The sequence below is a fragment of the Ranitomeya imitator genome, chromosome 1, assembly GCF_032444005.1.
Source record: "Ranitomeya imitator isolate aRanImi1 chromosome 1, aRanImi1.pri, whole genome shotgun sequence".
NCBI lineage: Eukaryota > Metazoa > Chordata > Amphibia > Anura > Dendrobatidae > Ranitomeya > Ranitomeya imitator.
The window spans coordinates 839,298,946-839,324,613 of NC_091282.1; the positions used below are offsets into that span (position 1 = coordinate 839,298,946).

General features: G+C 45.7%; 1 protein-coding gene across 1 annotated transcript in view; it reads left to right on the forward strand.

The window, feature by feature from the left end:
• The window catches only part of ELP1 (elongator acetyltransferase complex subunit 1), a 189,676-nt gene that overhangs the window by 126,703 nt on the left and 37,305 nt on the right, over positions 1-25,668 (forward strand). The window contains exons 21-29 of the mRNA XM_069740676.1: positions 249-327; positions 412-491; positions 1,019-1,156; positions 2,727-2,812; positions 14,277-14,422; positions 16,568-16,691; positions 17,261-17,358; positions 24,508-24,709; positions 24,830-24,891. Of these exons, the coding sequence (XP_069596777.1) occupies positions 249-327; positions 412-491; positions 1,019-1,156; positions 2,727-2,812; positions 14,277-14,422; positions 16,568-16,691; positions 17,261-17,358; positions 24,508-24,709; positions 24,830-24,891 (1,015 nt within the window). The remainder of the gene's footprint in view (positions 1-248; positions 328-411; positions 492-1,018; positions 1,157-2,726; positions 2,813-14,276; positions 14,423-16,567; positions 16,692-17,260; positions 17,359-24,507; positions 24,710-24,829; positions 24,892-25,668) is intronic.

Consider the following 25,668-nt stretch of genomic DNA (forward strand, 5'->3'; position numbering starts at 1 on the left):
TAGATTTTTTTTTTTTTTGTAGTTTTCAGACGTTTATGGGGTGAATCCTCTATAAATATCTATGGCTGTAATGCTCCTTTACTATCCTCTAGAAATATCTATGGCTGTAATGCTCCTTTACAATCCTCTAGAAATATCTATGGCTGTAATGCTCCTTTACTATCCTCTATATATATCTATGGCTGTAATGCTCCTTTACATCCGCAGTATGAAATTCCCACTATGAAATATGTATTTTTTTTTTTCAGTTGTCTGTTCAGGGATGCCTTTGAATGTATGCGGAAACTTCGAATTAACTTGAACTTAATTTATGATCACAGCCCAAAGGTATGTCTTTTTTTATGTCCTGTCTTTTATTATCTGTGATACCTGTAGGAATACTAAATATGTATCGCTTCTTCTGTGTTGTAGGTGTTCTTGGACAATGTAGATTTATTTGTAAAGCAGATTGATTCTGTAAATTATATAAATCTGTTTCTTACTGAAATCAGGTAAGTACATGAACTATAGAAAAGGACTCTTGTTTGTATGATGCATATGATATTGATCAGTGAAGGTCTGAATCCTGGGAACCCCAATATACAGCTCAGTTCTGAGTGTAGCGACCGCTGACTGGTACTGCAGGTTATTATGCTCACTTATATAGCGCCATTAATTCCACAGCGCTTTACAGACATTATCATCGCTGTCCTCACTGAGGCTCACCCACACTCAGGGAGAACATACGAACTCCTTGCAGATGTTGTCCTTGGTGGGATTTGATCCCAATTCCCCATCACTGCAAGGCTGCAGTTGTAACCACTGAGCCTCCTATTTTATTGAAAAAAAGATGCTCTGTATTATTTGGCAGCAGCCTCTGATAAGTCTTCAATATCATTTGTTAAATAGATAAAACTTGTGACCGCCGTTGATCCGCACAGTGTGAATTGTAAATAAATGGCGCTATAATAATTAATAATAGTTTTTCAGATTCTTGAGCCTTGATCCCTGATTTCTAATGGCATGTCTTTGTTTTCAGGGAGGAAGATGTAACTGCTACAATGTATCCCTCTCATTTGGCTTCTCCAGCCCCTTCCACCCAGACACCTGGCGCCAAGAAGGTTGATATAATCTGTGACGTAATGCGAGCAGCCATGGAAAAACTAAATCCTCAGAAGTATGTACAATTGCTAAAAATGTTATTCTGTCACTGAATATCTTTGTAGATCTGCAAAACATTGGAGAATTTGGGCTCCTTTCACATTTGCATATATCGGCCAGTTCTGCTCTCTGCTCAACTCTTGCTTATTAAGTCAACTTTAAATACACTGTGCATATGGGTGGAATCTAGCTCGATGGTACCCACTGCCAGTTTGGAAATGCCGCGGTTACCCTTATCAATGTCACCAACAGCGGCCAGCAATCCTTAAAGGGAACCTGTCACCCCGTTTTTTTCAAGATGAGCTTAAAATAGCGTTAAATAGGGGCAGAGCTGGGCTTTACATTAGTGTATTTTGTGAGCCTTTATTCCCCACCTATGCTGCCGAAATACCTTTGTAAAGTCACCGTTTTGGGCTGTCACTCACGCTGGTCAGGTCATATGGGCGTGGTGACTGCGCTGTTTCTCCCCCAGATCTCCGTTGGTGGCGTAGTGGTGTGCGCATGTCCAACTGGCGAATCCACTGCGCAGCTTGAAGGAAAAGAGCGCGATCTGCGCTATTCAGCCGTTTATCGGTGGGCGCGGCCATCTTTGTGAGGCCGCGCGTGCGCAGATGGTTCTTCTCGGCTTCCCGGGGCTTTAGGAAAATGGCCGCGGGATGCAACGCGAGCGCAGATGGCGATCGCGGCAGCCATTTTCCTGCAGCCGAGATGCGAACTCTGCTTCAGGAAAATGGCCGCCGCGATCTCCATCTGCCACAATGAGGGAAGCAGTGCGAATACAGGCAGGCAATCAGCATTGCTTTCCCAGAGGGTTCGCTGCACAGTCTGTTTTGGAGTGATTTTATTTGGCTGCTGAGAGTACAATATATGCTTTGGGGCTAATGGTCTGCCTGAAGTTTGCTGTCTGTTGTTTGTGATCTGGATATTGGGAGATGGGCACCACTATTTCCAAATTGACATAGTTTAAGGGGAATCTGTCAGCGGATTTTTGGTGTATAATCTGAGATCGGCATAATGTAGGGCAAGAAATCCTGATTCCCAGCAATGTATCACTTGCTGGGATTTTTGGTGTAGTTTTCATAGAATACCTGTTTGTTTTTCTGCAGATGTATCAGAACCAAGTCTTTTGCTCTGTGTATAACCCTACCCACACCCCTGACTGGCAGCTTCCTGTGCACACTGTGCATTGTGACCAAGCTGCTATTCTGTGGTGGGGTTACACAGATTAGCCTGACTACTGGTCACGTGAGCTGTAATCCTGTAATGTTAATCTGCTGCTCATAAAACACTGTAATGAAACTACAGCACACACCCTATTAAGTGACATATCACTGGAATCAGGCTGTCTTGTTTTATATTATGCTGCTCTCAGATTAAGTGGCAAAAACCTGCTGACAGATTCCCTTTAACATCGAGCTGGGTTCAATGCATCTACGCAGTGTATTGAAAGTTTACTTTTTTATTTGGGGATTTTGCAATACGAATTTGCACCTTTGTCAATATTCTGCACAGTGACATTTTTGGTATTTCTTTATCGAGTTTATATACTGTATCTCCTCCTTATTAACTTTTTTTTTTTTGCTTAGATACTGTTTATCAATACTCACATCTTATGTAAGGAAGTCAACCCCAGAATTGGAAACTGCTCTTCAGAAAGTCCATGAGCTCAGAGGTAAAATTTGTCCGCTGTAATCCTCAGATCTGTTTTAATAGCAGTAAGAAGATATGTTTGATTGCAGAATATACGAGGAGGAAACATCAAATGTAGCGGTTGTCCAAAATAATAAAAATATGCCTTCTTGTATTATACTTAAGCAAATTTATGTCAAAATTTGTTTTTTTGATTAATAATTTAGACAAAAAAAGTTTGAAAATGGAGGTCTGTGTATTTTTGTTTCTTAATAAATTAAATCTTAAGTATAAGGCTAGGTTCACATTGCGTTAGGGCAATCCGTTTAGCGCATAGCGCTAACGCAATGTCTCTAGAGGGATCGCGTTTGCCGATCCCGCTAGCGCAGATCCCCGATCTGCGCTAGCAAGGAACGGACCTCGGACGAAAATAACGGCACATCGCTAGCGCGTGCCGAAAATGGCATGCGCTAGCGATGCGCTAGAGATCCTCAGCACATTGCCATCAATGGGTGCGCTATCGGACCCGTTGCATAGCGTTAATTGCGACAATTTTGCCATGTAACGGAGTCCGCTAGCGTTAACCCATTAACACAATGTGAACCTAGCCTAATAAGAAAGTTACTTTATTTTGAACTGCTGAAAACTTTTCACTTGGTTTTTAGCAGATCTCCTTGCAACAATCCCTTGCATACGCTATTAGTTTCATCTTGGGACTTTGAAACAGATCAGAGAACCTCAATTGGCAGGGACCTCTGGCCATTCATTTGGATAGTCAGCATGTAATACTATACAATGAGTATGGAAAGTATTCAGACCCCTTTAAATTTTTCACTCTTTATTTCATTGCAGCCATTTGGTAAATTCAAAAAAAGTTCATTTTTGTCACATTAATGTACACTCTGCACCCCATCTTGACTGAAAAAAACAGTAATGTTGACATTTTTAAAAAAGAAATGCTGAAATATCACATGGACATAAGTCCTCTTTTTCTCAGAAGAGGCAATTTGCATATCACATGGTTATAAGTATTCAGACCCTTTGCTCAGACACTCATATTTGCAGTAAAATCACATGGTGTCCATTTCCTTGTGATACTCCTTGAGATGGTTCTACTCCTTCATTGGAGTCCAGCTGTGTTTAATTAAACTGATAGGACTTGATTTGGAAAGACACACACCTGTCTATATAAGACCTCACAGTTCATGTCAGACCAAATGAGAATCATGAGGTCAAAGGAACTGGCCAAGGAGCTCAGAGACAGAAATGTGGCAAGGCACAGATCTGGCCAAGGTTACAACAAAATTTCTGCAGTACTCAAGGTTCCTAGTAGCACAGTGACCTCCATAATCCTTAAATGGAAGAAGTTTGGGACCATCAGAAGTCTTCCAAGACCTGGCTGTCCAGCCAAACTGAGCAATCATGGGAAAAGAGCCTTGGTGAGAGAAGTAAAGAAGAACCCCAAGATCACTGTGGCTGAGCTCTAGAAATGCAATAGGGAGATGGGAGAAAGTTCCACAAAGTCAACCATCACTGCAACCCTCCACCAGTCGGGCCTTTATGGCAGAGAGGCCCGACGGAAGCCTCTCCTCAGTGCAAGACATATGAAAGCCAGCATAGTTTGCTAAAAACACATGAAGGACTCCCAGACTATGAGAAATACGATTCTCTGGTCTGATGAGATGAAGATAGACCTTTTTGGTGATAATTCTAAGCGGTATGCGTGCAGAAAACCAGGCACTGCACATCACTTGCCCAATACAATCCTAACAGTGAAACATGGTGGTGGCAGCATTATGCTATGGGGGTGGTTTTCAGCTGCAGGGACAAGATGACTGGTTGTAATTGAAGGAAACATGAATGCGGCCAAGTACAGAGATATCCTGGATGAAAACCTCTTCCAGAGTGCTCTAGGCCTCAGACTTGGCCGAAGGTTCACCTTCCAACAAGAAAATGACCATAAGCACACAGCTAAAATCACAAAGGAGTGGCTTCAGAACAACTCCATGACCATTCTTCAGTGGCCCAGCCAGAGCCTTGACCTAAGCCCAATTGAGCATCTCTGGAGAGATCTGAAAATTGCTGTCCACCAACGTTCACCATCCAACCTGATGGAACTAGAGAGGATCTGCAAGGAAGAATGGCAGAGGATCCCCAAATCCAGGTGTGAAAAACTTGTTGCATTATTCCCAAGATGAGTCATGGCTACTAGCTCAAAAGGACGCTTCTACTCAATACTGAGCAAAGGATCTGAATACTTATGGCCATGTGATATTTCAGTTTTTATTTTTTAATAAATTTGCAAAATTTTTTTTTTTTTTTCAGTCAATATGTGGTGCAAAGTGTACATTAATGAGAAAATAAATGAACTCTTTTGAATTTAATGGTTGCAATGATACAAAGAGTGAAAAATGTAAAGGGGGCTGAATACTTTCCGTACCCACTGTATGTATTTATTCCCGCTAGAGCATTTTCTGGCAATAACAGCTGATTCTTTTAAAAATAGGGTAGTTATGAGATAAAACTGACAAGTAAGTGAGGCACGAGCACTTCTTTGAAGGGCAATAAATCAGGTTTATTATCACCCCTCTTCCTTAGATAAAGACTAGGCATGACCTTAACATAAATCTGCAGAGTTTAAATAGATATAAAAGTTACCACAATTGTCAAGTTAGCACAGTAGGCATTGTCAATGACACACAGGGTGCATTCAGACATCCGAGATCGGACCACTACTGTAAAAACTGGCCGTAGCTCTCCCAACCCGTACATGACCGCCTCATAGAAATACATGAAGCGGTCATGTTCGGTTTACGTGCATATGGTAAGTATTTGCTGCAGACATCTCTGCATCAAAAATGTGCCTCATCGCAGGAAAAATATTGCATAAAAAAATGCTTGTTTTACAGCATTTTTTGCATTTATGCGTTTTTTCCCCCATTCATTAGAATGGGTGAAAAAGGCAGCTGACCACATTGACATAGCCCCAACATATTGCACAGCACTTTACATTTTAGAGGGGACTTGTACAGACAATAAGACATTACAGCATAACAATAATCACATAAACCAACAGATACCAAGAGGAGTGAGGGCCCTGCTCTCACGCTTACAATCTATGAGGAAATAGGGGAGACGCAAAAGGTGGATGGTAACAATTGCATTCATTGTTTTGACCAGCCATAATATAAGAAATCGGGTGTTCATGTAATGCTGCATGAACCGGTTACCAACCAGAATGTGTAAAAGTACAGACACAGAGGGCTATTAAATGCATAAAGTGTGTGAGAACATGATACGAGGAACCTGGTTATGAAGGAAATTTTGGATGGGCAACACAGGAATAGTTAGTTAAATGTGTTGAGGCAGTAGGCCCGCCTAACGAAATGTGTTTTAAAGGGCCACTGTCACCCCCCTCCAGCCGTTATAATCTAAAAGAGCCACCTTGTGTAGCAGTAATGCTGCATTCTTACAAGGTGGCTCTTTTAGTTTTTGTTTCTGTTATTCCCACAATAAATGTATTTAAGAGGAGGCTTCAGTCCCGCCTCCATGGACAAAGATGGGTATTTCAGCAGAATTATAAATACATTTATTGTGGGAATAACAGAAACAAAAACTAAAAGAGCCACCTTGTTAGAATGCAGCATTACTGCTGCACAAGGTGGCTCTTTTAGATTATAACGGCTAGAGGGGGGTGACAGTGGCCATTTAAGGCATGCTTAAAACTGTGGGTATTGGGGATTAATCGAATTATCCTGGGTAGTGCATTCCAAAGAATTGACGCAGTACGCGAGAAGTTTTGGAGATGGGAGTGGGAGGTTCTGATTATTGAGGATGTTAACCATAGGTCATTAGCAGGATTGAGGGCACAGGTAAGGTGGTAGACTGAGACGAGGGAGGAGATGTTGGGTGGTGCTGAACCATGGAGGGCTTTGTGGGTCAGAATGGTAAGTTTATATTGAACTCTGTAGTGGATGGTTAACCATTGCAATGACTGGCACAGGGTAGAAGCTTCTTTGTAGCAGTTGGTGAGGAATATGATCCTGGCTGCAGCATTCAGGACAGATTGGAGAGTTGGTAAGAGGGAGACCGATTAGTAGAGAGTTACAATAGTCCAGACGAGAATGAATAAGAGCAACAGTAAGAGTTTTTGCAGATTCGAAAGTAAGAAAAGGTCGAATTCTAGAAATGTTTTTAAAGCGTAAATAACTAGAGCGAGCAAGTAATCGGATGTGGCGGGTGAATGAAAGCTCTGAATCAAGTATGACCCCAAGACAGCGGGTATGTTGCTGGGGAGTAATGGTAGAACCACACACGGAAATGGCAATGTCGGGCATAGGTAGCTTAGTGCAGGGAGGAAACACAAAGAGTTCAGTTTTGACAGGTTCAGTTTCAGATAGAGGGAGGACATGATGTTGGAGACAGCGGTAATCACTGGTATTTTGTAATAATGCAGGTGAGATTTCTGGAGTAGAGGTGTATATTTGAGTGTCATCAGCATAGAGATAGTACTGGAAACTAAATCTACTGATTGTTTGTCCAATGGGGCAGTATACAAGGAGAAGGGGAGGGGGCCTAGGACTGATCCTTGAGGAACACCAACTGTAAGGGAAAGACTAGAGGAGGAGGAGGACCAAGCAAAAGATACAGTGAAGGAGTGGCCAAAGAGGTAGAAGGAGAACCAGGAGAGAATGGTGTCCTTGAGGCCAATGAAGGAGGAGCTGATGATGATTTAGCTGTTAGTAGATCATTAGAGACTTTAGTGAGGGCAATTTCAGTAGAGTGTAAAGAGCGGAAACCGGATTGTAGAGGGTCGAGAAGAGTTATCTGAGAGATAGCGGGTAAGACGGGAGTGGACCCAAGCGTTCCAGGAGTTCAGAGATGAAGGGAAGATTGGAGACAGGTCTATAGTTAGCAGCACAGTTTTGGTCGAGGGATGGTTTTTTAAGTAATGGATGTATGATGGCATGTTTAAATGAGGAGGGCAAGATACCAGAAGAGAGAGAGGTTGAATATTTTTGTTAGGTGAGTGGTGACAGCAGGGGAAAGGAACTGGAGGAGATGTCAGGGAATAGGGTCATTGGTGCAAAAAGTAGGGCGAGAAGATGCAAGGAGCCTGATCACTACTTCTTCTGTGACTTGTTCAAAGACAGAGAGTGAGCTAGCTGTGGTGGGGGAGGGAGGACAGTGCATGGTATGAGGGGACTGGGAGAAAATTTCCTGTCAGATATGGTAAATGTTTTCTTTGAAATAATTGGCCAGATCGTCAGGGCGGAGATCTGTGGTTGGGGCCTGCACTCTTGGATTGAGTAGGGAATGTAAAGTGTCAAAGAGACGTTTAAGATTATTAGATAGTGAGGTGATGAGCGTGTTGAAATATGTTTGTTTGGAGAGGTGAAGCGCAGAGTTGTATGTTTTAAGCTTAAATTTGTAATGGATGAAATCTTCAGGCAGATTGGATTTTCTCCACAGATGTCTGGAGCACCGCTGTCGGAAAGGTGTTTGCAGCGTGTTCCAGGGTTGTCACAGTTTGTGACAAGTTCTATGTATAGGAGATGCAGCTTCATCCAGGGCACTTTGCAGTGATTCATTTTAATATTTCAATGCAGAGCCAGGACATGAGGGAGGAGATTGGGGCCAACGATGACTGCAAATTCTTCATAAGTTTCTGGGTGTTAATGGCACGTATATTTCTAGAAGTGTGGAATGTGGGAATATCCTGAGCGGGATGACAGTTCTTGACAGAAAATGAAAGAAGGTTGTGGTCAGAAAGCAGGAGAGAGGAGTTGGTAAAATCATACACTGAGCAAAGCCAGAAGAAGACCAGGTCCAGGGTGTTTGTCTTCATGCGTAGGAGACTTAGTAAGCTGTAAAAGGCCAAAGGAAAAGGTTAGAGGTTAAAAGATGAGTGGCAGATTGGGAGAGGGGAAAACCAAAGGGGATGTTAAAATCTCCCAGGATGAGGGTGGGGATGTCACAGGAGAGAAAATGTGGAAACCAGGTGGCAAAGAGATCCAGGAACTAATTGGAGGGACTCGGAGGACGATACTCAACCGCCACTTACATGGAGAAGGGGATGTAAAGTCTGACAGCGTGTACCTCAAAAGAAGGGAAGATAAGTGAGGGTATTTGGGGGATAACCTGAAAGGTACATTTGGGTGATAGGAGCAGACCAACGCTTCTTCTTGGTCTGTTGTCTGATCTTGGGGTATGAGAGAAATGTATTCCACCATAAGAGAGAGCAGCAGCTGCAGCAGCAGTAGTGTCAGACTGCTGGATCTAGGTTTCAGTAAGAGCCTAAAGTTTCTGAGCATGTGCTTAGATGGAGGAGTAACATGTACAGAAGGCACTGTATGCCTAGAGTGTGTCTTACCTCAGGAGTATTTCCACTGGTGTGACTAGCTATTAGCATGGGAGACGACTGTTTCTACAACGCATGGGTTGCAACAGATTGCCAGAAACTCCCACCATGTTACTGGTAGCACAAAGGCTCTGGTAAAGTGACATGGTTTCCCTCTCCCTGTTCTTTTCTGAGCTCCACAGTGTGTCAAAATTTTGAAGTTCTTGATCTGATAAATGGTGAATTTACCTATAGCCTCTGATGGTGAGTATAGGCTTGGCCGCCGATAGTCACCAGGTACCACTCCTGCAGTCCTCTGGTCTGCAGCAGCTAGCCAGAGGCTTAGAGAAAGAGGTCCAAGGTCATGGCAGGCAGCACAGGTTCAGTGTACGCAGCAGACGGTGGGAGATAGGTCTGGATTAAAGGTAAAAGATGCCACAAAGAAGAGACTGAATGAACATGCACAAACAGGATCTAGAGACAAGCTAAGTTCAGGGTGGAGTTGTCTGATATATCACCTGCTGGCAGTTGATAGGCCAGGGAAGCAGATCTCTGCAAGACAGAGTGGATACAAATTTCTGAAGAGTGGCTGCACTTCCCTAAAGCCGGGTGGAGATTCGATGCAACAGGCAGAAACAGCAAAGCTGGAAGTGTTCCACAAGACAGCTCAAAGTGATGGTCAAGTACTTGGTGGAGCAGGGAGGAACATGCAGCGAGTAGGGTGGAGCTTAGAAGGCGTGTGAATCGGCAGTGTAACACACACATAATTCCTTGGAGGCAACCAAGGTTAACCGGCGAAGACAATGTAATCACTGCTCCTGTTTTAAAACAAACAAGTCTACTCTTATCACTTTGTCATGCTGATTGAATTATATCTGCTGTCTTGTCCTTTTTAACACTTTTTCATGAGCAAAGATCACTGAAATGTACGCAGGTCATTTCTCCTACGCCTCATTGGGGGACACAGGACCATGGGTGTTATGCTGCTGCCACTAGGAGGACATTAAGTAATACAGAAAGAATAGCTCCTCCCCTGCAGTATACACCCTCCTGCTGGCTCCAAGTGAACCAGTTCTTGCTTAGTGTCTGTAGGAGGCACTTGGGTCTGCTTTTCAGAACCCACCGTTTTAATTTAAATTTTTTACTTTTTATTCTATTTTTTCCCTTAATGGAGCTAATGGGGGTGATGGATCCTTTCTACGTTCCGATCTCCCACGAATCATCAACAGGCAAGTACGTGGAGCGTTCCTCCCGTATCCTTTCCTGCAACGTTGGATGTTAGCCCTGAGCTCACCTTGCGGGTGACGGTTCCTTCGCGTTCTGATCTCCCCCCTCCATAGCAGGCGACCACATGGAGTAGCCCTCCACCTACCTCTCCTGGAGCCAGGTGCATAGCCGGAAATAAATATGTATGGCATCCGTGCAGCCCCCCTCTGCATCACCACTGATATAGCGAATGACGCAGGGGAGCAGAAGCTCTCCACCCCCTCCCTGACTATGGCGACGGTTGATTGAGCACTGGCCCACTGCATCTACCATGAGTACACTGCGGGGGCCGAGGTGCTGGGGGGTCCTGGTCCCCGGGGTATGGGAGGTCTACACCTTAAAGCCCGGGTCCGTGGGTGGTCCGCAGTGTGGCAATTCATTCAGGGAGTGTGGCTTAAGAATGGCGCTAATAGCGGTTGCGAACCGCTATAGGCCGCAACCGCAGGTTTAAATTTAACCCCCGGCTTTTTCCCTTCGTACAGGCCGGAGTTTTGGCCATGCCCACCGGCAGTTACCGCCGCCCACTCTTTCTTGCGCTTCTCGTTCCCTGAGAGACACTCTCACTTCCTGATCTCAGCGGCCATCTTGGTACACCCACAGGGCTGATGATGCAGCGCTGCTCCAGCCTTTTCAATCACAGCCTTCAGGACTAGCGATTCCTGTACATAACTCCCGTGGCATCACACTGCGGACCTCCCCTGGGGACTCGACACAGGATCATGGGTAAGCTCCAGAAACATAGCTTAACCCTTCCCCTGTTAGTAAGCACTCTCCTCAAGGCTATGCTATGCCTCAATCAAAGCCTCAAAAAGTCTGGGAAAACCCACACTGTTTTTTTGCGGCATGTACCGCTCGTAAGGTGTCATTACCCCGGAGTCACAATACTACATTATGCACAGATTGTGAACCGGTGGCTGCTTAGGAACCCCCTGTTACTGATACCGAACCCAACGAGCCTAGTCCCCCTGAGTGGGCTACCTCCCTTACCCGGTTTATGGCATCCCTGACAAAAGCGTTAGAATCGTTCCGAGACCCTTCCTCTAACCAGTGCACTATTTCGGACGACGCTCCGGATGATCAGAACCCCATGTACCCTAGGGGTCGTACCTTGCCAAGGAGCTCTCGTTCTTCCAGGAACAGGACTCATGCCATATCCTCAGACCATCACCGGGATTCGGGTTCTGAGAGCTCCATTTCTCACTCCCCTTCCATTGGGGCTAGTAGAGAACCTGTTTCAGAGGACGATTCTGATACGTCCCTAGATCAGGAATTTCATCACGATCAGGAGACTCTCGGCTCTCTCATTGAGTCAGTGAATAAGGCTTTGAAGCTTGAGAAGGAACTTTTATCTAAAACGGATCATGCCGTGTCCTTTAAGAGGACCAAGCGAGCTCAGAGTGTTCCCCACTCTCCCGAATTTAAGGAAATCGTTGGGCAGAAACCCATGGAGTCAAAATATTCCTTTGCCCAGGATCCAAGAAAAGATTGGTCGCAGTCTCCCCGATCACACCTGACTACTAAATCTGTTTTATCCTCCTCGGAGGGCGCCTCTATTAAAAGACCCTAACGATCGTCAGATCGACACTATAGCACGTTCAGCCTTTGAAGCCTCAGCAGCCGCACCCTTCCCATCTTTTGCCACTACGTGGGTGGCTAAGGCTATGACCCACTGGGCTGAGGTCTTGTCTTCAGCGGTGCTGGATACCAATCTTCCCCCCCGGGATAGCGGACCTATAGCTACTCAGATAGCCAGAGTTGGCGATTTCGTAGTAACCGCGTCCCTGGATGCCGCTAACTGCGCTTCTCAAGCAGCAGCAAACGCCATCACCATAAGGAGGTCCTTATGGCTCAGGGACTGGCGTGCGGATTCTGTTTCCAAAAAAAAAAAGTCATTGACTTCTCTACCATATCAGAGCGGTCGCCTTTTTTTGGCGAAAAGCTTGACTAATTGATTTCTGACGCCACTGGAGGGAAGAGTAAATTTCTTCCACAACCACAGGCTCGGTCCCGATTTTTATTTTTTATTTTTATTTTTTCCCGTTACAACTCAGACTGGTCCTCTTGTTCCACATCTCCCTGTTCCGGCCGGGCACAACGTGCAGAGGTTCCCAGGCCTCTTATACATCTTTCCCTTGATGGAGGGGCAGGCCTAAGCAGTCAGGATCCAGAGGCTCCAGAACGGGCATATCTTCCACACAATGACTCCCTGTGGTATCCGGGGACACCCTCAAAGTAGGCGGCCGTCTGCTTTCCTTCAGTGCCGCGTGGCTCTCGGTCGTTCACGACGGGTGGATCCGCGACTTAGTCTTCTCCGGATACAAGATAGACTTCTTATCTCGTCCTCCCAGGGCAAAAGCTTCAGAGTTCTTCCAAGCTATATGCTGTCTGAGTAAAGACGGACTTATTATTCCGGTCCCTCAAAGCGAACGGTTTCAAGGTTTTTATTCAAACCTCTTCATGGTTCCAAAGAAGGACGCTACAGTACGACCCATACTGGACCTAAAACTGCTGAACACGTTTGTCAGGGTACAACGGTTCCAGATGGAATCGCTTCGTTCTGTCCCCTCCATGGGAAAAGGCGAGTTCCTGGCGTCTATAGACATCTAGGACGTGTACCTCCACATTCCTATTTTACCTTCCCACTAAAGGTTTCTTTGCTTCGCAGTTCAGGAACAACAGCTCTGCCCTTCGGCCTCGCCATTGCCCCCAGGGTACTCACAAGGGTCATGGCGGCTGCCGTGGCCATACTCCACTCCTGAGGGGAAAAAAATATATATAAGTTTAAATCCCCCCCCTTTCGCCCCATTCAAAATAAAAAAAAAAAACAAAAAAAAAACAAACATACACATATTTGGTATCGTGGCGTTCAGAATCGCCCGATCTATCAATAAAAAAAAAGCATTAACCTGATCGCTAAACAGCATAGCGAGAAAAAAATTTGAAACTCCAGAATTACATTTTTTTGGTCGCCGCTCATTGCATTAAAATGCAATAATGGGCGATCAAAAGAACGTATCTGCACAAAAGTGGTATCACTAAAAACACCAGCTCGGCACGCAAAAAATAAGCTCTCAACCGACCCAAGATCATGAAGAATTATAATGGCAGGTCAGTTTTAGCATTTAGTGAACCTAGCAAAATAGCCAAGCAAAAAACAAGTGTGGGATTGCATTTTTTTTGCAATTTCACCGCACTTGGAATTTTTTTCCCGTTTTCTTGTTCACGGCATGCTAAAACCAATGAGGTCGTTCAAAAGTACAACTTGTTTTGCAAAAAATAAGCCCTCAGATGGCCATAATGACGGAAAAATCAAAAACTTCTGGGAAGGAGGGGAGCGAAAGACGAACACGGAAAAAACTGAAAATCCCCAAGGTCATGAAGGGGTTAAGCTCCTACTGCTTTGTTACAGAACTGGTTCACTTTGAGCCAGCAGGAGGGTGTATACTGCAGGGGAGGAGCTATTCTTTCTGTGTTACTTAGTGTCCTCCTAGTGGCAGCAGCATAACACCCATGGTCCTGTGTCCCCTAATGACTGGCTCGGAGAAAAGGATTTTACGATGAGTACACAAAAATCCCTATTTTGTGACAGGCCTGAATTCAGTGGAAATATTTTTTTTCATGATTTAAGTAAATTTTCATAGCAAGGAGTACCTCTTGTAATTTTTTACAATCCCTATGATCACTATTCAAAACAATCTACAGTTAATGCAAATTGTTTGTTAAACCGCATTTACTATTCTTTTAAAATCCCCTTTTTTTTCCTTGTACAGGAAGGTGGGAGCAGTTCTTGAATGAAGTTTATTTTAGTGATACCTATTTCAAGGGATATATTATCAGAATACCTCTTTCTATTACTATTCTTATTCGTCCCACCTCATGGTGCCACCTTATTCCATTACAGAAAGTTCCTCATCTGCAGATGCAGTTAGTGCAGAGGAAGCCTTGAAGTACTTGCTGTTCCTTGTGGATGTCAATGAGCTGTACGATCATTCCCTTGGCACATATGACTTTGATTTGGTCATTATGGTTGCAGAAAAGTCACAGAAGGTGAAATTACTTTTTTATTCTCTATTTTGATGGTTAAAGAATATGTTGCAGGTTATAAATGCATTATAACTTTGTTTTGGAGGAATGTACAAATTTAAGTTGATGTAGAAACAATTTCCACTTGGGGAGAACACAAATTGTAATGTACGGTAAATAGGTGTATGAAATGTTTATGGCATAATACACCCCTTCTTTACAGAAAGTGGTTTCTATTATGCTTGTACGTGTTTTGTATTATGGCATGGTTGAAATGAAAACTATCTCCACCATAGACTGCCTAGGCCATGCCCTAATTTCAGGCTGTGCAATGTGAAGCAGATACTTCTATAAAGGACATATTTATCCCACTGACCCATTAATCTAGTGATGGGGTAATGATATAGTTTACAACTGTGTCCTCCTTGCATTCCTGATGTGGAGTCGGGGCTGTTATTTAAATTAAATGGTCAGAAAACTATTGATGTGGCAGTGTGGTTGATTGCTTTCCAATATTTAATTTATTATTTTTATTGGATATTTTCCATTGACTGGTTTCATATACCGTATATACTTGAGTATAAGCCGACCCGAGTATAAACCGAGGCACCTACTTTTGCCATGGAAAACTGGGTAAGCTTATTGACTCGAGTATAAGCCGGGTATGCATTGTCCCCTCATTCCTGTCCTGCTATGCATGGCTTCCCCTTCCCTCTAGTGGTATGAATGCCTCCCCATCCCTGTCCCTGTCTGCATGCCTCCCCTGTCCCTGTCATTGTATGCATGCCTCCCCTGTCATTGTATGCATGCCTCATCCTTCCCTGTCCTAGTATGAATGCCTCCCCATCACTGTCCCTGTCTGCATGCTTCCGTGTTCTAGTATGAATGCCTCCCCCTTCCTTGTCCGGGTCTGAATGCCTCCCCCGTTCAGTCCCTGTATGCATGCCTCCCCCTTCTCTGTCCTGGTATGAATGCCTCCCCCATTCAGTCCCTGTATGCTTGCTTCCCAGTTCCATCCCTGTAGGCATGCCTCTCCCTTCCCTTTCCCGGTATGAATGCCTCCCTCGTTCTGTCCCTGCATGCCTCCTTATTCCCTATCCCTGTGTGCATGTTTCCTATTGAAATAACAAAAAACATCATACTCGCCCTGGGTGCTGGCACTACATCTCGTTCCAGCCACCTGCGCCTGCCTGCAGCTCTTCCTGTGCTCAGCGGTCATGTGGTACCACTCATTAAGGTGATGAATATGCACTCTACCCCTATGGAAGTGGTGACGCGTCCATATTCATCACCTTAATGAGCGGTGACTGCTGAGCACAGGAAGAGCTGCTGACAGGCGCCGGTGGCCGGAACGAGATGCAGTGCCAGCACCGAGGGCGCGCAGGTAGGTGAGTATGATGTGTGCTCCGGCTCCTGGCACCCGTTGCTCCAAAGCCCCCCCTTCCCCGCCAGATTTCTGTACCATGACTCGTGCATAAGCCGAGGGGACGTTTTCAGCACAAAAAAATGTGCTGAAAAACTCGGCTTATACACGAGTATATACAGTACTTGCTGACCAATCCCTTAGCTAAAAGCACTACTACAGTCAACCTCTTTTAAATAGGACTTCTCACCAATTTGAGAATGTCAAACTTGCAAGATCAAATAGAAGTATGATAAACTTACTGTATATTTATCGGAGCCAATAAAATTTAGATATATATATATATATATATATATATATATATATATATATATAAATATTTTGATTTACAGATGCCAATAAAATGTAGTCTTTAAGTTTTCATTAAGAAAAGGTATAATTTGTTACGTCCAAAGAGTCATTACCAGATATTTGTCTGTGGGGGTGTGTGATTGGTCAACGTCATGCAGGGGAAGAAGTGTAAACAGGCAACAACATATAAGATAAAAAATACTGCCTCACAATGGCTTAGGACATGTTTGTCAGGGTGAGACATGTAATGATATGTAGAGCTGTGCGTGATAACAAAATAAATGTGTGTGTATGTATGTATGTGTGTGTATATATATATATATATATATATATATATATATATATATATATATATATATATATATATATATATATATATATATATATATATTTATTATACCTTAATTCCTGAAGGGGTAATTATGCTTTAATCTTTATTTATTTTTTTTTCATAGGACCCAAAAGAATATCTTCCATTCCTCAACACACTAAAGAAAATGGAAACGAATTATCAAAAATACACCATTGATAAGCACTTGAAACGATATAAAAAAGCTCTGGATCATCTCAGCAAATGTGGTAAGTAACGATTACTTTATTATCTCAGAAAAATAAGAAATCCCTGAATTGCACCACAAGAATTTAGTTGCAATTAAGGAAGCTGACACTAATTTTTGGAAATTTCTCTCCCTAACCGAAATGACTATTAAAAAAGGAAAAATAAATTATTTATTTACAATATTTTAATCCACATTTAATTTGAATTATTAAAATGTATTGGTGGGTTACTCCCATTTAGCTAGGTTAAGGTTAAATAAATGGCATGAACTCAAGAAGTCCTAAATAAGATGCGACCTGCCCTCTAAGCTCTATTATAGATCACCTCCTGTTTGAAAAACGTTCACATGTGTATTGCAAATTACTATTGTGCACGAGTGTCCTTGTGAAATATTTGGTACATCATTATTGGTGGGTCATAGAAAAGATGGATATAACTGTGTCTGGGGTCTCATGGTAATGGATATTGTGTGGCGGTGGCTTGTGATACGTTAAGCTAGGGCTGTGTTAATGCAAATAATTTGGGACTGTTTGACCGATTTGTACTGTAGGATGAATTTTCATAACGATCAATCATCTTGTTACTACAGGACAAGAGCGTTTTATAGAGTTTCTAAACTTGGTTAAAGATCAAAATCTCTACACTGAAGCCCTAAAACTTCATCCTGTTGGATCTAGTGAATTTAAAGTGAGTAACACATCTTTAAAAAATGTATACATTCATGGACGATCGTTTTGAGGCTGACACAAATTTTGTTTCCACAAAGTTTGCTGTTTCATTGTTAGATCTTACTCTGTCGCCTCATTGGGGGACACAGGACCATGGGTGTTATGCTGCTGTCCACTAGGAGGCGACACTATGCATAATCTGAAAAAGATTAACCGTGGCTCCTCCTCTGCAGTATACACCCCTGGACGGCGTCAGCCTTTTCCAGTTTTTGCTTAGTGTCGCATAGGATACACACCTAAGATTTTTTACTCCGTTTTTTTTCCAAATGATTACAGATGAAGAAAACTGGGTCTCCTATGAGACTCCCGGCATGACTCCTTCCTCGGCCCCCTATTACGGGGCGCCCGGTTGAAGTCGAGATGGCTATTCCCTATGTCGCTCCTTCCCCAGTCCCTCGGGTGCTGGTTCGAAGTCGAGAACCCTCCTCCTTCCCCAATTCCTTTTGGTTTATGGGTTAAGGTCGAGGCTAGGATGAAGCTCCCTGAAGGTCATAGCAGCACCCTCCCTAATCCCCCTCTGAGGGCATTAGGTTGAGACGCCTCAGGTAGGGCCTGTACAGGCAGCACTCTGCAGCTATCAGCAATGGGCCAGCACACTGTGCCTGCATCCAGGGACCCCAGCACAGCTGCGGGCTCCTGTCAGGAGTGCAGGCAGGCATTGCACAATAGAGACACAGGGCTCCCTGCGCCCCTGTATCTGCGGCAGCACCAGCTCTATACTGCCTCAGGGAGACCCCTCACAGGGCCCCCCTTCCGCTCATAGCCCCACCGCTATCCTGCCTTCAAATCCGGGGGGGTCTGGTTCAGATCCGACCCCCTCCCGGACTTCCGTGCCGGCCTGGAGTCTTGCTGGGCATCAGGCATCTAATTTAGGCCGCAGCTTTGGCCTAGCTGAAGCTGCCGCCTCCTCTCCGCCCCCGGCCTGCCCCCCGGATGACAAATATGACACTCTACAGTGTCAAAGAGGGGGCGGATCGAGACAGAAAGGGCGCGCTTTTACACAGCTTTGCCACTTTTTCCTCACTCTCCGCCCTCTTCTCCCCCCACCTCTTCTCCTCGGCTGCCATTTCTACTACAGCAAGGATTAACCCTGCATCTTCCGGTCAGCAGGACCAGGCCAGCCAGTCTCCGGGAGGGGCACAGGACTGTGGTTCTTCGGCGCTGGACCTAGGAGCAAACTGGTGGGGTAAGATCACAATTGGGTTGTTTTACTCGGCTGTGAATCCATATTCCCTCTAAGGCTCCCCTATAGGTTCCTCTGCATAGCTACCCCTGTAAGGTGCTAGCCAGCCCTTTTGCACTCTGTGCACTATGCCAGGCTTAAGGTCCAAGAAAACCAGGCAGGACTGCTATTATGCATTCTGCACAGCCTGCGGGACCGCTCTCCCCAGCGGCAGCACGTACCCGCACTGCCAGGACTGCAGTCAGACTACTGTGTCAGAGCACCAAGAGGCCCCTGCCAATGCTTCAGTGTCTAATGCCACGCCAGAATGGGTCACTCAGATGACGCAGTCTATAGATAACCTAACCTCCACATTGCTTCAGGCTCTGCAGAGTCATGCCTCGGCTATGACCGCTACCCAGCAAAGGGAGAGCTTGACTCAGGGACAGGACGACCCTGGCACATCCAAGGATGCAAGCGGACCCACAGGTCACATTCATCTGCGCCATCCCATAGCACACGTCATCCCATTCTAGAGACAGACACAGTAGTTCTAGGTCATCTAGACCGTCCCCTTCCAGGGGCAGACAATGCAGATCTCCGCAATCCCCGACCAGATAAGGCCTCCGCCCCAGCTCACCCAGCAGGGGACGCCTCAGTGATACACTGGATTCGGAAGGCATCTGTGACTCCGACTCAGACAAGGAAACAGAGGGGTCCCTGATCCCAATCCCTCCTAGCAATACAGCGCTAGTTGAGGACTTAATTTCTTCCATCCATGAGGTGCTGGACATTTCTGATCCGCCACCAGAGGCCCCAGAACACAAGATTTCCTTTGAAGGACCTCTGAAGCCGCCCAAGGTTTTCTGTAACCACCCAGAGTTTAAGGCGATCCTTAAAAAGCAGCTCTCACAGCCTGAGAAAAAATTCGCTAATCGCAAATATCTGTAGGCGAGGTACCCCTTCCCACAGAAGGATACCAGGGAATGGACAGACCCACCCGAAGTGGACCCCACAGTCTCTAGACTAGCAGCACAGACCCTCCTTTCACTGCCAGATAGCTCAACCCTCAGGGATGCAGCAGACCGGCAGGTAGAACACATGGCTCGTTCAATTTTCGAGGCTGCAGGGGCATCCCTGGCTCCTGCGTTCACTTCAGTTTGGGCTGCCAAGGCCATTCTGGCCTGGGCCAAAAATTTACAAGCTGGCCTCCAAGCTCCTGCTCCTGAGCTGTCGGACCAAGCGGTTCAAATAGCAGTCGTAGCAGATTACATGCTTCATGCAGCTCTGGATTCAGCAAGGGGTGTAGCGGGGATAGCATCAAACGCCATCACAATTCGGCGTATCCTCTGGCTGCGGGAATGGAAAGCGGACGCAGCCTCAAAGTCCCTCACGCACCTCCCCTACCTCAGTGGTCGACTTTTTGGTGAACAGTTGGACACGATGATATCCAACGCCACCGGGGGTAAGAGTACCTCTCTTCCCCAACTGAAGCCTAAACGCACTTACAAGAAGCGTAACCAAACTCTATTCCGATCCTTTCGGAATTCTTCGGGCTGGTCCGTCTTGCGTCCAGCACAAAATCGTAACTGTTCCCCATGCAGGGACAACTCACGGTCGACACAAAGGTCGGACAAGACCTGGCAGTCAAAAGCCAGTCTAAGCCCAGAGGAGGAAAATCTCAGACTTTCTCCTCATCATGACTCACGGACTCCGGAAGACATCACACCCGTAGGCGGACAACGTTTACTCTTTCATCATGTCTGGCTGCCTATTACAGAAGACAGGTGGGTCAGGGAACTAGTGTCTTCCGGATGCAAGATAGAGTTCACCTCCAACCCACCGGACCGATTCTTCCTTTCTGTCCCCCCAAAACCACCGGCCAAGGCTCGTGCCTTCCGACAAGAGGTCTCCTCGCTACCTCAAGCAGGAGTCATAGCACCGTTCCCCACGGCCGAGTTCTTCCGAGGGTTCTACTCCAATCTATTCGCAGTCCCCAAGAAAGGAGGCAGTGTGCGGCCCATATTGGACCTAAAACAACTCAACAAATATGTACGGGTCCGTCACTTCCGCATGGAGTCTCTTCGGTCCATCATAGCGTCCATGGAGAAGGGAGAATATCTCGCCTCCATAGACATACAAGATGCATACCTGCATATACCGATTGCACCTGCCCATCAGAGGTTTCTCAGGTTCGCAATCGACCAGGACCACTACCAGTTCGTGGCTCTCCCGTTCGGACTCGCCACGGCTCCCAGAGTGTTTACCAAAGTCATGGCAGACACCATGGACGTCCTGCACTCCAGAGGCATAGTAGTCGTTCCATACTTGGACGATCTACTCATCAAGGCTCCCACCTTCAAGGAATGCGAGCTCAGCGTCTCAATTACAATCGACTCTCTGAGTCGCATGGGATGGTTAGTCAACTTACAAAAGTCATCACCAACCCCGAGTCAGTCTCTGACCTTCCTGGGAATGCTATTCAACACCTCCAGGGGTCTAGTGCTCCTTCCCAAGGACAAGGCACTGGCTCTTCGCCTAGGAGTTCGCACCTTCCTCCGCAATCCCCCTCGATCTCTCCGATTTGCCATGAGAGTCCTCGGCAGGATGGGGGCAGCAATAGAAGCCGTCCCATTTGCCCAGTTTCGCCTCAGGCCTCTCCAACTAACCATCCTCAAGTCCTGAGACAAAAACCCTTTCTCTCTCGACAGGGAGTTCTGGCTAACGTCGTCAACCAAGAGGTTCCTGCACTGGTTGCTCAAGCCAACCTCACTAGCAAAGGGGAAATCCTTTCTCACAGGTCAATGGAAGGTTCTGACCACCGATGCAAGCCTGACGGGTTGGGGTGCAGTGCACCTACACCACAGGGCAAGTGGTCCCCAGTGGAAGCGACCATGCCCATCAACATCCTGGAAATTCGTGCCATCCTCCTGGCATTGAGGGCCTTTCATCACTTACTGGCAGCCTCTCACATCAGAATAGTCGGACAATGCCACGGCTGTGGCATATGAGAATCACCAAGGGGGGGCCCCGCAGTACCCAGGCGATGCGAGAAGTGTCACATATCCTCCACTGGGCAGAGGACACAGGGTCGGTTCTCTCGGCGGTCCACATTCCAGGTGTGGACAACTGGGAAGCAGACTTCCTCAGCCGACAAGGAATAGACTCGAGAGAGTGGTCTCTCCATCCCAAATTTTTTTGCCAGATTTGCCATCGCTGGGGGACCCCGGATGTGGACCTAATGGCATCCCACTTCAATGCCAAGGTCTCCAACTTCATGGCCAGAACACACGATCCGCGGTCGCTCGGAGCAGACGCACTGGTTCATTTTTCCACCTCTCCCCCTGATATCCAGGGTGGTGAGGAAGATCAAGCAAGAGGGAGTTCCAACCATCCTAATCGCACCGGACTGGCCCAGACGTACATGGTACGCTGACATCGTACAACTTACAGTAGACGACCCCTGGCGTCTCCCCGACCGCCCCGATCTTCTATCACAAGGCCCTTTCTACCACCAGAACTCGGGGGCTCTCAATTTGACGGCGTGGCCCTTGAGACCTGGGTTCTAACCCAGGCAGGGCTCTCGCTGGACGTCATTGGAACCATGATCAGGGCACGGAGCCAGCCTCTGCCAAGATCTATTACCGTACCTGGAAAGCTTTCTTTACCTGGTGCGAATCTCGTGGCCAAACTCCACTCCCTTATTCCTTACCCAAAGTACTTGGTTTTCTCCAGTCGGGTCTGGAGGCCAGGCTGTCCCTGGGCTCGCTTAAGAGCCAGGTGTCAGCCCTCTCAGTGCTTTTTCAAAGGCGCATTGCTACCAAGCCGCAAGTAAGGATTTTTCTTCAGGTTTTTTTTTTTTTCTTTTAACCCCCTACAGACGACCACTAGAAACGTGGGACCTCATCCTGGTCCTGACAGCATTGCAGGAACCACCCTTCGAACCCCTTAAGGAGGTCCCGCTCCGCCTTCTATCCGAGAAGGTGGTTTTCCTGGTGGCAATCACCTCGCTACGCAGGGTGTCTGAACTGACGGCCCTTCCTGGTTTTTCACCAGGACAAGGTAGTTCTCCGTGCGGTCCCATCCTTCCTTCCGAAGGTTGTGTCCCACTTCCACCTCAATGAGGAAATTTCACTGCCATCCTTTTGTCCGGTCCCGGTTCATAGACTGGAGAAGGCTCTGCATACGCTTGACCTTGTCAGGGCATCGCGTATATGTGTGTCTAGGACTGCGTCTTTCCGGAGGTCTGATTCTCTTTTCCTTCTTCCGGAAGGCGGCCGCAAGGGTCTGCCAGCTTCCAAAGCTACCCTTGCCAGGTGGATCAAATCCACCATACAAGACGCCTACCGCCTTAAGAATTCTTCTCTTCCAGCCGGTATTACGGCGCACTCTACACGGGCGGTAGGGGCCTCCTGGGCCATTCGGCACCAGGCTTCGGCACAATTGTGTAAGGCGGCCACTTGGGCTAGCCTACACACGTTTACTAAACACTACAGGGTTCATACCCAGTCCTCGGCGGACGCGAGCCTGGGTAGATGTGTTCTGCAGGTGGCGGTGCCCCAAGTGTAGCGGCCTGTCTGCACAATATTCGTCCATTGCTTCCTACCCAGGGACTGCTTTGGGACGTCCCATGGTCCTGTGTCCCCCAAAGAGGCGACAGAGTAAAGGAGATTTTTGTGTACTCACCGTAAAATCTCTTTCTCTTAGCCTCTAATTGGGGGACACCGCTCCCACCCTGTTGCCCTTTTCGGGCCGTTGTTACTGTTGAGTTCTCATATTGTTTGCTTGAGCTCGCACATAGTTGCCATATTATAGGCATGGTTATGTTATTCATGTCACGTTCCTCCTACTGCTTTTGCACAAAACTGGAGAAGGCTGACTCCAGAGGAGGAGCCACGGTTAATCTTTTTCAGATTATGCATAGTGTCGCCTCCTAGTGGACAGCAGCATAACACCCATGGTCCTGTATCCCCCAATTAGAGGCTAAGAGAAAGAGATTTTACAGTGAGTACACAAAAATCTCCTTTTTAGACAGATGTTTCTGTGGGTGCTGAAGTACAATTATAAGCATTTCATAAGATTTTTAATCTTTTTTTGTGCAAATACATCAAGTTTGTGCAAAAACTCAACATTTACAGTTTTGATCCTTATTTTTTAAGACTTCTGTATTTTGGCCTGGCAAATCAATAATTTCCTTCTGAGCCAAAACCTGACTAATGGCAACCTATTTTTCGCTAATCAGTGCTTTGTTTAGCAGAATTTCCGTAGTTTTGTTTGTCCACTTCCTTTTTGAGGAATGACAAATGTTACACTAGTCCTACCTGTATGCGTTATATTAGCGGTCTTGTTGTTGAGAAATCTTCTTTCATTTCTGTATGCTAATGGTTTCTTCCAGGCTCCGGGGCATGCAGTGCCTGGAAGAAAACTCTGCCTCAGAGTTCATATGACTTTAATTATCCCCTGAATGCTGGATTTCATGCTTACAAAGGCCAGTTTTATTCCCTGTTCGTAGTTCACAATTGCAAAAAACAAGTGAGTTGTCTGAGCATACCAGAAATGCTATTATCACCATTCTCAAGTAGTCTAAAACATGCAAGACTATCTCCAAAGACCTTGGCATCCTGTCTTCAACAGTTCAAAATTGTATCAAGAACTTTGCTAACTACCTTTCAGGTGGTGGAAAGCATAAAACTGATTAGAATAAAATCTACGAAGATAGGTTTTGATCTCTGGCAAAGAAATCGTGAAGATCATCCAAAGAACTTTCAATCTGTACCATGTGCTGCACACTGAACAAACCAGGGCTCTAGGAGTAACTCAATTATGACAAAAGTTACATAGACCAACCACAATCCAATGCTGTCTTGTCTGTCTAAACACATATTTTATTGTCATGCCAGTTGTTGCTTTCTAGTGCACCATATATGATTTGTTGTTTTTCTTTAGGCCATTAATGATGCTTATGGAGACCATTTGCTGGCAAGAAAACACTATGAACAGGCTGGCCTAATCTTTGCTCGCTGTGGAAGTCTTGAGAAGGCTCTTGATGCTTTTGTTACATGCAGTAGTTGGCAGCATATCTTATCCACAGCTTCCCAATTGCAATATTCCGAAGACAAAATGGCTAATTTGGCTAGGAATGTATCAGGTGAGTGGGAGACTAGTCTGCTGGGGCATCTCTACTTTCACATTAGGACACATTGCTTTTACACAATGCTTAGTTTGTAGGTGGCTTGGTTTTACAAAGATAGATTTGTTTCTTTTGCAGGCAAACTGGTGGAGCAGAGGAAGTATGGGAATGCTGCTGTGCTACTAGAACAGTATGCTATGGTATTATTGAGTTTCCTACTACCTCCCTTTTTCTTTCCATCTACTTGTAATTTCAAATTTTGTTGAAATGTTTATTCTGTGGATGTGTTTGAGATAATTGGTGCTCCTTCAATGATACAGTTGTTGAAAAAGCGTTAAACCGTTAACTGACGTGATAACATGCAGCATTGTAGAGAATAAACAGAGATAGAAATGCTGGGGACTATATTTAGCTCATATACATGTATATAAATAATTCCTGTAGCATTATGCCAGATAAGGGAACAAAATCAAAGGCACCAAACGTTCTCCTCCGATTGATCGCTTTAAGTTACAGCATACACAGAGGAATTATCATGCAACGTTTCGGCCACATAGGGCCTTTGTCGAGCTATAAGTGAACAGAGATGAACAATAACACCTTATGGCTTGACGAAGGCCCTATGTGGCCGAAACGTTGCATGTTAATTGCCCTGTGTATGCTGTAACTTAAAGCGATTTATCGAAGAAAGACAAATCCAAACAGGAAGAAAATAGCAGCACCACACAAGTCTTCCAGTAAAAAAAAACCTTTGTCCTTTATTTTAACAACGTGCTGTGGACATCGTTACAGAGGGCAGGATAATTGCAAGACGAACTGGTTAGGTTAATGGACTACGGCCGTTTCGCGTGGTATACGCTTCAGCGGGTCCAGATCTGGACCTGTTGAAGTGTATACCGCACGAAACGGCCGTAGTATATATGTTTCTCTGCTTTGTTAGGTTGAGACGCGAGCCTTAAAGTGCCAATCGTAGAAAC